The 12,414-nt window shown below is 46.7% G+C and overlaps 1 protein-coding gene across 1 annotated transcript; it reads left to right on the forward strand.

The window, feature by feature from the left end:
- Nucleotides 1–278: 278 nt before the first annotated feature.
- Nucleotides 279–11,455, forward strand: vwc2 (von Willebrand factor C domain containing 2; the record flags this gene model as incomplete). The annotated part of the gene is made up of 3 exons (XM_080017033.1): nucleotides 279–917; nucleotides 3,394–3,523; nucleotides 11,304–11,455. 3 exons carry the CDS (start codon nucleotides 279–281, stop codon nucleotides 11,453–11,455), a joined length of 921 nt encoding a protein of 306 aa, XP_079873159.1.
- Nucleotides 11,456–12,414: the final 959 nt, after the last annotated feature.

Raw genomic sequence — 12,414 nt, forward strand, 5'->3', positions numbered from 1 at the left:
TTCTGACAATCCAATTCACTGATCCTACACTATTGCATTTGCCACTGTGGGGTTTGGTTGACAGAGCTCTGAAATCTCACAAACATTTTTTTGTCATTTGTCAGCGAACCGCAACCATGTGAATGACGGAGCTCAAAAGTTGTGATGAAAAGTGACAAAAAATGACTCCCATAACGCTGGTCTAATTTTGTTTTTTCAGATCGACTGGATCAAACCTGAGATGTGAAGTGTGTTATGTGAGCCAAGGTGTTTTCCCACCTTTCTGGGGGTGGGGAGCGATGCTGTGCTCTTTTGCCATGACAGCAGAGCTTATCTTGGGTTTTTGGTTCCTTATCACTGGCGCACTCTTCAACCCCATAGCACCCTTACCAGTGAGCCGGGAGCGCCTGGAGAGGGTCCTGACCCAGGCCCGCAAGGACAACCATCAGGAAGGTCTCGTTTCCAGCCTCCAGGAACTCAGCGCCGCAGGCACGGAGCGGAGCCCGGAAGCCAACAGGACTTCTGTCGGCCGCTCGAGGCCCAACTCGGGCGCCCAGAGGCACGGAGCTAAGGGAGTGGGGCTGCAGGAGCCCTGGAGCGAACAGTACGGCGTCAACCACATAGACGACGGCCCCACCAGCGAAGTCAACCTTTCCCTGGAGGCCATCGATGAATACGCCTACCCTGACTACAGGGGGAAGGGCTGCATGGATGAGAGCGGCTTCGTGTTCGCTATCGGCGAGAAGTTCACCCCGGGACCCTCCACATGCCCGTGTCTCTGCACGGACGAGGGTCCTCTGTGCACCAAGCCCGAATGTCCCAAGGTTCACCCACGTTGCATTAAGGTGGACACAAGCCAGTGTTGCCCGCAGTGCCGGGAGGAAAAGAACTACTGTGAGTTCCGCGGCAAGATCCACGCTTCACTAGAGGAGTTTAAGGTGAGGCCATTAACCGATTTCACTCAATCCTGACATGCTCAAACCTCCAGGAACTGCTGACAGAACATTGCTCACCGTTTTAATGGGAGTTTATCCCACGCGCTGTGCTGAAGCTGAAGCTATCTTGGTCGCTTTGGAGGACAAACAGGCTGAAGTCAGCGGCAGTCATTTGTCTTTCAAAGCTTGAAAATGACCAGGGCCTGCTTTGAGTTATGCTAACTATTTACAGCGCATGCTTAGTATGCATGAATTTGAAAGACTTACCGTTACAATATTGGTCCACTGTAGAATAAATATACAGTGTAGTCTTTTTTTAACAAAGTCACAGTGTGTGTGTGTGTGTGTGTGTGTGTGTGTGTGTGTGTGTGTGTGTGTGTGTGTGTGTGTGTGTGTGTGTGTGTGTGTGGTTGGTGGTAGAGAGAAAGAGATAGAGATCTTTAATGTTTTCACATCAAATACGATTTTGAGCTGCCCCGCTGTGGGTGTTCCGTCTCATCTGTTATGAGATATTACATATATCAATTCCTGATGCTGCCTTTTTATGCCATAAAAGTTTAGGACCAATACGGGATTTACTTCTAGTCGTTCAGTGTTTTACGGCTGTCTGTAATGGCTGTCTAATCTGGCTTAGATTGGAAAAGGAAAAGAAAAGAAATACTCTGAGCGGAGCCGAAAAGCCCCCATCATTTGGGTGCAGGGTGGGCGGTGTGGTGCTGAGAAACGAAGCAACCGGAAGGATTCTGTTGTTCTGTTATGGATGATTGCTACATTCTGGGCTGTTAAAGTGAGCGCTGCCTTGCTCCAGTTTTCGCAGCCAAGTGCCATGCGGAGGCATCAGCTTTCCCATCTTGAGTCAGGCTGCCCTGGATTAACCTCCCCACTCATGCGAAGACTATTAGATCACACCTCTCGACTGAAGGCCACAATGTGAGGCCTTCCACGGCAAATACAGTAGCCAAATGATGGGATAATCCAAAGTGGGTCCCACCCAAGATTGTCTGCTGTTGTCTTTCATTCGGAGGCGTACCGTGTAAAGCCCAGTTAACCAGTTAGCCATTTCCCACTCTGTTCACGCCGACGGGGAAATTGGACACGTCTCTCTTTCGTTTCCCATTTGTATTGATTCTCAGATTTTCCCTTGATTGTGGAGTGAAGTTCATTTCTCCACCGGGCTCTGCCTAAAATGAAGTGCTCGTTTCCAATAAACCCTTGGAAGATGAGACCTCCCTGTGGATGTGGCTTTGCCTCTATCTGAATTCTCACAGTCATTAACTAGCCGGACAGACACGGTTTGAGTCTGTTTGTCTGTGTGTGTGTGTGTGTGCGTGTGTGCGTGTGTGTGTGCGTGCGTGCGTGTGTGTGTGTATGGGCGCTTCTCTACCTTTGGCTATATTTCTATTTGTGCACGTGTGTGTGTGTGTGCGCGCGTGCATGCATGTTTTCCTTTTTTGCGTGTGTGTGTGTGTGTGTGTGCGTGCGTGCGTGCAATTCAGCGTGCTTCTTATGCATGTGCTAACAGAGATAAAGAGAAATAGAATCAGGATCAGAATAGAATCAGAGTCAGACGGAAGGAATATAAAAATAACCTGCAGAGAGCGACCGAGTCAGTTCAGGTGGGCTAACGCACTACAAGATAATGAAGCCGATTTTGGCCCCAATCCCCCTCTTCCGTCAATCGTGCCCCGATTTTTTGATGCCAGAGTATCCTGCGGTGTGAGGTACGTGAAGGGTACCTCCATATCTCCCCGGAAGTCAGTCCGGGTGGTGCCGATCGCAGATCGCAAGTGTTCAATATTTACGATCCGATATCCTGTAGTGTGGGGGGAACCCCGTGGACGCAGGCTGGGGATTGTCGCGTGGGAAAGATCGATAGCCTCTCAGGAGCCAAGCGGACTGAAACGGAACAAGTCATAAGTCATGAACACAGCATAAAGGAACATGTACAGTCCATGTTCAAGCCTTCTGCGTGAATTAATCCTTTTTTTTTTTTTTCATTTTGGATTTTTTGGATGGCGCAGGATGGTTTTGAAATGGTTTTATCTGGCGCAGCCACACCTCTGTGCCAAATCTTGTGTGGCTTTGCCAGATAAAGACTGTGGGTGAATGGAATCAGTTAGTGTGTGGTGTGCGGTTTGGGCAAGTTGTCGCTCTCCACACACTAGAGGAACAAAACCGTTAAATGCATCATGACATGTGGTTGTGTGTGGGGTTGCTCGCATTTTCAACATCGGTTAGGATTTGAAAAGTCTTGTAGTGTGGACCAGGCTCAAGTTAAGAACCCTAGAGAGCTGGAGAGGAAGAAGTGAATCAATAGAATGAAAAGATGCTATGCATATTCACTTGTACACGTTTTGTTTTCTTGGGTGTGTGTGTGTGTGTGTGTGTGTGTGTGTGTGTGTGTGTGTAAGGGGGGTGGATCATGAGCTTTGTTATTGCCATCGGCGCTTGCATTAATCAAGATTTCTACGCCGTCTAGGTGTCCCAGTGCGAGAAGTGCCGTTGCGAGCCGAGCGGAGAGGTGCTGTGCTCTGTAGCCGCCTGCCCCCAGACGGAGTGCGTGGACCCCCAGTACGAGCCCGACCAGTGCTGTCCCGTCTGCAAGAGTGGTGAGCCATCGCGCTTTCCTCCAAAACACACGCCCTGGTCAGATTATAGTTGCTGAATCGCTGATGACGTTGCAGCAAAGGGTTGGGCATTTATCGATCGCTATATATTATTGTTCTAGCGTGGGTGGTGTGCGTCGTTTCTCCACACCTACAAATGAGGACACCAGGTGATAATTAACCAGGTTTGATTTATTTTTAAGCTGGAATAGGTAGAAGTTGACAGTCTTTTTCCCCCGTTCTTTTTTCTTTTTTTTTTGGAGTTGACTGCAGCAGGGATGGATGGTTGCAGGCGAGCACGTAACACAGCGTGCTGCACTGCAGTGTTTGCACCTACAGGGTAAAGGTGCAAAAGCACTTGTTGTACATGTTTGAAGTGGTCAAAATTATGGCGTAGTATTGAATTTCTCACGAACGTGTTTCAGTTTGTGCCTCACATTTGATTGATTGAGTCTGATAAAATATTTTACTCTGACTTGCTGAGCTACTCTTACGCGGTGAAGCCTGGTTTATGCTTCTGGGAAGATACACGTTAATGTATGTTTTATAGGTAACCTCCCAAATTTCAACACATTGTGGGGTCCTGCGCGTCAAACATGCTGATCAGTGGATTGGAGGCGGGTTCGAAGCATTAAAAAAGAAACATAGCCGATAGAAGCGCGACTTGCGGATGAGGTTTGAACGCGGATTTGTATTTGCATATCCATTTTTTTTTGTATTTGCATATCCATATTTTTGTGTTTTCAAATAAAGTAAAAGAAAAAAGATTTCTTCATATTTTCTTTACCTTGCGGTTCACTAAATGTGACACTGCCCCCTAGTGGACACGTAACATGATAAACTAAATCCGTACAAGTATATAATAAAACAGTCACGCAAATGACACCCGTGCACATTGGTTACGTGCAGAAGGAGAAGCATAATCCAGCCTTTACTATGGCCATTCTGTGAGGTTTCTGTAGCTGCAGCGTATGTTTCACATCTATTACTACTTGTGGTTGCGCTAACGGGAGCTGAGGTAGTATGGCATTTGTGCTCCGAGGGATCCTGAGTAAGATCCCAATGGTTTCCAAGTGTCACCCCTGTCCCCGATTATCCAAAGTTGTTTCAGATTATTTCAGACAGCATGTCCTAGATTATGTCCCCTTGTTTTCCTTGCGTGATTCTAATGCATCATGGCACTGTCAGCCACACTGCCTCCTTCAGCAAAAACGATGATGACTTGCGATATGTATCTCTGGATCGGGGATCTTAGAGTGACTCAGTGACTGTCTTTTCTTTTCCCTTAAATGTGATCTGCATAGGAGAGAAATTCTCTACGTCCCCGCAGATAACACCTTAAAAAGGAAATGAGAAGACAAAGGTATCGAGACGACTGTTGCGGTGGATTGGATTGATCTTAATCCAGACAAAACGTAGCTGCTAGAGAACTCCGTATGTGCTGGACCACTGTCGGCTGAGCTGTCTGCAATGGGTCTTCAGGGTGAAATGTGGTACAATGTTGGTTGTTTACACCCATATTTTATTTTGGTAAAATCTTCTGTGCAGAGGTTGGGAAGCGCTCCATACCCCCCCCTCCCTCCACTGGGCATTCCGACGTGCAACGCCCGGTGGATTTGCTGCGTTGCATCCACGGGCAACAGATAGAGATATGCACAGACATCGATGTGCACGAGCAGAGCTGCGTGACACTGCATGGAGGACGCATGTATATTCAAACGTCCCAACAAATCCATGAGCTCTTTCAGGCAATAAGGATTTGGGGTTTTTACGATTGCATCAGTCCGCATTACCATAGGATTACATCGCATCGACATTCCACGAGTAGAGCCCGGTGGCGTGCGCCGCCACCTGATCAGACAATTAACATGTTGGCACGGGCCCTGAAAAAGAAATAGTCGCACTGGATCATTTAATCCATTGCTCTTCTCCGTTTGCCCGAGCTGCGTCATTGCCTTTTTGCGCATGCAGCTGTAATTTACTGAAGTGAGGAGTCTGTTTCTATTTGATAACCATTATCAGCTCATTCCACATCCATTTGAAGATCTTTGCTTCCACACATCTAGAGGAGAACGTAGCAGCTGGGAAGTGTTTACAGTATAATAAAAACGAGGCGGTGACCAGTGTTATATGCAGTGACATTGTGTGGCGTTGTGTACCGACTTAGTGACAAAAACTATCACACCAGAGCTTTGCAGGCGTCGTGCGCCCGGACATCGGACCAGGACATCCCAGAATAGTGGTAGTTAGGCTCCACTATGAATCCTGTGGTGTGGAATAAGTTATTCAGGTTTGGCGCTGTAGCGAAGGCTGTTTTCCCGCTCCGACTCGTGTGCAGATGTTGTTATGAAGCGTCACGCAGATGTTTGGACCTCCCCGGAACGTGGAGACAGCCCCCGTCTGACATCAAAGCTGACGCGCCCCGTTCAACTAATGACCACATTGGTGTTTTCCTACACCTTTTATAAGAGCGTGGAATATAGTCCACAGTGCACTGCAGACACTGTATATATAGGGTTAAATTTAACGGAAACTTATTTTACCTCCAAATAAAGAAAGAAACAGACACAATAAAATCAGGATATAAAAAACAAAACAAAGCAAAGCAAAATGATCTCCCAGAGTTGAACTTCGCATTCAAAGAGGCGTCACTGTTTCCCTCGCCCTCCGCCGCCATCACATCCCCAGGTATGAATAAAAACACTCTTTTGCCACTTCCCGTGACCTTGCTACTGTAACAAATCACACGTTTCAATTTTAGGATATTCTACAGTCTGGTACGTTCATCAATTATGTACAGACATTATCTTAGCCTTTCCAAGCATACAAAATTAAAGCTTATGGCAGAGAAGCGCGACGTCTCCGACGTGTTGTTCAGACCCCAACGCGAGGAGACACTTGACGAGGCGCCAGGGGAGCGAGATGAAAGTAAGAGCTATCGCCAACCTCCGCCCCAGACAGTTGTTCATGAATATCAAAGAACATCTGCGAGGAGCGGGAGCGCCGTAAAAATTAAAGAAGGTTCCCGTCATTTTCTCCGCTCATTAACATCAAACAATGGAAGGCGATTCAGTTCAATTCATTTGTTTCGCGGCGCTCTTTGCGGTTTTTTGACCGCCGCCCGCGCACGACAATTAACTCCAATTAGGCGGGGTTTGTTTCGCCTCCCCCCCCCCCAAAAAAAAAGCCCTTTCCGTTATCTGACGGAGAGAGAAGCCGCTCGGTGTCTTTAAACGAGCTTTTCATTCCTCATCCGAAATTGTTCTATCTGAAGGACGTACAGGTGTCAAGGGTGAAGCCCGCTCCCCCATTTTGCATTTGGCTTTCAATGGCGAAGCAAGCGTTAATTCCCGAGCGGACTCGTTCCCCGGCGCCGCAGCCGTCGGTCCTTTCTACTTGACCTTTTAGCTCTCGCAGGCTATCGCCTTGGCAACGCGTGGGGAAACAAGTGGCGTTCCTCGAAGGCTCAGACGGGGTCAGAACTAATCTGAAGGGGATGTGATCTACGGCCCAAATCACTTCAAATGCGGCAACACAAAGCGGTCGCCGGGAGGAATCGAGACGCATCAAAGCCAGGGGAGGAAATAGTCGGCGATAGTAATAATAGTCCTTTTAAGATCTGACACGGACATTAGAAAAAAGATTGTGGCCCTGTCTTGGGTTTTGCTAAATATATTGTCCCTTTTGGTGTCGCCGCTAACTTCTCCGGATGACGGAAAGTTGGAATCGTTTGCTGAAGGTTCCACCAATGTCAAAATATTAATTACTCAAATCCCTTATCGCACACTTGAAACAAGCGCTGGCGATATATTAAAACCTTTTATGGAAAGTCACTGCTTTGCCCTCAATAAGAAGGAACCGGTGAATGCTAAGAAGTCTCCTCCAGTTGCGGCAGGGAGGTGGACATTCGCAGAGGGCTGTGGCACATCTCGAAAGATCTCGCCCGGCTGAAACTTTTTAAGATTTGGATTTCAAAGTCCGCCCGTCCTCTTTCTGGTGCAACATCTCAGAGCGGGAATTATTTACGCTGCAGGGAAATCACAGAGCGCGTCCACTTACCAGTCTCACAAAGCAAGTTCATCTCCCTCGCATTTATCATGCATATATATATATACTAAAGAACTCCATTAGGACAAGTGATTTCCGCTATTTCTCTGTGCCCATTACTCTGGTCTCTGGGCTGTTGGCATTTCAGCATTGGGTGCCGGATGATAATCGCGACGTGTCCCTCGTCTATTATGCAGCACTCTTGCCAAGCCACAGGTGCTACCAGCTATCCTTTTCTTCCGTGCTAATGCCAAGTATTCACACGCACGCACACACAAACACACACACACACACACACACACACACACACACACACGTGCATTGGCACACACACACACACTGTCGATCCAACTGTTCATGCACACGGCCGGTCCATTTGTCTCCTCTGTCTATTAAACGCGGAGCGGTGATGAAAAGCGCCTCTGCAGCCTAATGCGCTTGTTATAAATAAATAAATAAATAAATGAACTGTTTCTTTGAGAGAGAAAGGGAGAAGTGATAGCGAGGGGAGGGTAAAGCCTATTAATGAAGCCACAAGAAAAGGGTCGGGGTTTTAGACGATAAGCAGCGTAATCAAATCCATTCAAAAGTTATTGTCGCGTTCACAATCGTACACAGTACGACGTGCGGGGAGATTCTTCGATGCCTTGCTCCACAACAAATCGAGCAATCTAATAACAGGCCCAGGGCAATGAGTAGCAGTGAATCCGTCCATTAATTAACAAAAATGACTGGTTGGCTCTGCTTTGAATCCCTGCTCCACCAGGACATTCCTTTGACTTGTTTCCTATCCAAAGAGTCACCATCATTTGCTCCCGCAGCATATTGCAGACCTGTGCTCTAAACCCTGATAATGATGATGAATCGTCAGCGGTAGCAGCGCAGGCCACGGGATGAGTTGCTATTCAGATTGGGTCTGCACGTGCTCATCTGAAGGCTGACAAATGTGCGAGGGTGTGACATTTTGACAAGCCTCGGCAAACTGTTCGCTTTGATTGATGCGCCCGGCGTCGATCCCTCCGAGTGCCTCCGCTCTGCCTCCAAACTGCACGGCTGAATATCCGTCCGTTTATCGGCATCTTAATTATACAAAGCCGCGGCCCCAGACCTTGTTAGTCCAAAGAAAACCAGCCCGAGTTACGCTGCGCCTGATTGGAGGGGGGGTGCGCGGAGGTTATCATATTCCCATGCGGCGCAAGAGATAATAGGTGATTCATGGGGTCTTCTGACCAACACCAGGACCTACAGGTGACCCTGAAGCAAACATACTGTTTGGTGTGTATCGCAATGCTAATATTGTTTCTGTGTACATGGCGTTGGCATAGAGTGGAGCCTTCCCCGTCAAGGGATTTAATCTGTCCTGTACGTGTTATACGGGTATATTGTCTGCCATGATCGAGGGGAATTAACTCTAGCACCTACTAACTTCAACAATTACATTTTCATCAGAGGAGCCCAATTTCCTCCAAACACTCACTCACTCAACGAATATATGATGTAAAACCCTTTGGGGTGCAATTTAGAACTTGCTTACTACGACCGTGTATTCCTCTTTAATTTGTTTTGTTTTGCTTTTTCTCTGCCTAAGTCCCTATCTGCCTTTCCCAGCCTTGAAATTATGTATATGGGCGAAGACAATGCCAGGTGTTTTTGCTCGACTACCGTCGAAGGAATATCCTCCCTGATAGGAGCACTGTCTCCCAAAATGAAAATCACCCCGCTTTACATGAAACATGGGTGTTTGGCCTCGGATCTGAAGCACGCCGTAATATTGATGGATAATACGATTAACAGATACAAATCCTCTTTGGCATTCCTCCTAGATTGTCAAAATGTTCAAACAATAATTATAAAATATCACCCAAATCAAACAGATAGAGCACCAGGGAGATCATGTAAATCACCGTGTTTAACATGTTATGCGCTGAACTCGTCGGACGGCTGGACCGTAAATGATAATGGAAGCAGCTGCCATCGCCATAATTAAGTCAGTTTAACGTTTTTGTTTTTTTTTATGGTGGCGTCTACAGAGCCTGGTGTATGTGTCTCAAAGAAATATATCCAGGGATCTGCCCACGCAAACAATAAAAGCATAATTATCCTATTCTGGTTAACAATCAATGGGCACCCACGTGTGGGACCCGGTAGTTCAGCTGAGATATAATAAGGTATAGAAGGTCAGTGCATTCGGCTGCCCTTTCTGCCGCTGTTCTCCTGATTGAGTTCACTGTGATGTCATCAATCTCTCATCTCAAACGTACCGAGGGGAGAAAAAAAAAAGGTTTTCCTTTTTATCTGTTTGGGTAATGTTTTACAAAACGTAACTTGGGCAAATTCGGTTGCGCGATATACTGTATGTCCTATACTTTTTTTTAAATTGCCTTGTGTTGTTTATGGTAGAGATGGCCCCCGAGCCGACGCCCGGTGACCATATCAGCAAAAAAGAAAAAAAGCCGTGTCGGCGATCGGAGGGAAAAACAGGTACAAATCAGATCTCACAGCTAGCGAAACTCGCTTGAAATATCACAGAATTGCCTTCGAGACATAAAGAGGAGTAAAAGAGGCAACACAATAACGTGTGGCCTGGTCGACCTTAACGTTACCGTGACAACGACAACAAGCTACAGTCGCCATTTGGCAAAGCACATGTTTGGGAGGCGCCATTAATGTAATGCCTCTCACCGAAGACGGAGAAAAGAAAATCAGTGGAGTGAGATATTTGTAAAGCAAGTGCATCGAGAGGCGGCGCTGGAAAACCGAAATGGATAAAGGAATATGGGATGTTTATTCAGGCTGCAGCTGCTAAGAGGAAAAAATGTAAAGACTGAAGGAGTTAAGAGTCAGAGAAAAGCAACAGATCGGGATCAGCCTTTATATTAAATGTATTGCTCTGGGCATACTTCAGAAACAAAAGGAGTATCAAGTCGGCCCACATTGTGGACATGTATTTATTTATGAAGAGGGGGACTGAGGGACGGCTCCGGTTTGTCAGATTTACTGTCGCTGTTAATGCAAAGCGCCATTCTTCTCGCTCCCTACCCAGACGTCTGCTGCCAACAGCCTACAATACAAGGGACAAGAAGATTTTCTTTCCTTTTTTTTTTTACTATAAAAAATAAACTTTGGCAAGATAACAGTGATTGATTAATCATTTATGTCGGCGCAGACCCCCAAGGATGTTGCCGAGTGATTTGATGGAGTTTCGAGCTGACTGTGATGTTTAGAGCGAGCGCCGCGGGACGACCTGCAAACGCTTCAAACGCAAAGTGCCGTCGTTGGTCCGTTGGTCTCAAGCCGCAGAAAAAGGGGGAGACCGACGAGCTGCAATGAGAGCCGAAAGCCTTCGGGTTTTTCCGACTAATTCGAATCCGTTTTCACCGGATTACGAGGCGCGAGCAAACTCGCATCGCGCAATCGTGGTGCAAGTTTCTTTTCTTTCTTTCTTTCTTTTTTTTTTTTTTTTTTTTTTTTGTTCCGCCAGATCAGGGAACGTTCCCGACGGATGCCACGAGTGTTGCTCTCAGAAGGACGGGGGCAAAGTGAATCATGAATGTTCAAGGTCCTGGCTGTGACAAAAACAACAAAAGAAGATTCAAAATCTCTTCGGCGCATGCTCGAGTCCGAACCCATTGCTCCGTCGGTATACACTCCCTAATATGTCTGTGTGTCTGTGTTTTTCTCGTTTGTTTTTTTTTTTTGTGTTCGTTTTTTCCCCCTTTCTCCTTCCCCCCGACAGGACCGAACTGCTACGCGGACACCGCGGTGATACCCGCCGGGCGAGAGGTGAAGATCGACGAGTGCACGATCTGCTACTGCACATACGAGGAGGGCACGTGGCAGATCGAGCGCCAGGCCACCTGCAGCAAGAACGAGTGCCAACGGAGCTAGGGACAGGCGTGGCCGCTGCGGGGGAAGGGTTGGGGGTCAGCACCGACGTAGCTCCGGACAGCGTGGAAACTTTACCCTCGAACAAAAAAAAAACACAACTGTATGGCGCAAACTTTTATGACAAATTTGTAATCGACATACAGAATATCTATTTATCTATGTCTGACATTATTTATGAAAAAAAATATATATATATATGAAACACACGTTATTATCTATGAACTAGTGACGGGATATTTTTTTACACGTGCTGTATTTTAATAAACGAATAAACGCTGTATCGGCCCCTGGGCCAGTTGAATCAGAGCAGAATGTACAGAGCAAACCGCAGCGGTCTTCAGAGGCGCACAAGCTCCGTGTCTGGAGACGTGGCAGTCAAACCCTCAGCCCGCGTTTCGACGCCAGGCTCCTCCACCACCAAAGTGCAGAGTAAAAGACTGGTTGCTGTTCGTTTCAACACTAAACGACGGGTGAAGTGCGGGACACATAGAAAACCTGCAGAGAGAAATAACAACAATCCAAACAAAAAAAACCCCAAAAAACCCAACACAGCTTGACTGTTCTCCGATTGCGTTTCTCTTTGGATGTCGAGTGTTTTGAGTTGAAAGTGCATTTTCTTTTCTTTTTTTTCTTTTTTTTTGTATTTGCTAGACTCATAGTACCATGTGTTTAGATTTAAAATATATTTGTGCTCCTAGAGTGTTCTCAAGTTTCAAATAAACGTGTTTCAAATAAATTGATGCTCCATTGGTACTGTCAACTGATTGATATTCTGGATTCACCTCGAGCAGAAATTGATGTTGCCCATGAGACTGGTGCTTCAAATGAGCAATGCTCCCCTGCCCCCCCGATAAATTGTTTACATTTCCATTAAAAGTGGGGTAATGTAGATCTTGCAGTTTACTGAGACTTCTGGCTATTTTAAATTGTCTCCGCATCTTGAACGTCGAAAAGAGCGG

The sequence above is a fragment of the Zeus faber genome (assembly GCF_960531495.2).
Source record: "Zeus faber genome assembly, chromosome: 16".
NCBI classification, from domain to species: Eukaryota; Metazoa; Chordata; class Actinopteri; order Zeiformes; family Zeidae; genus Zeus; species Zeus faber.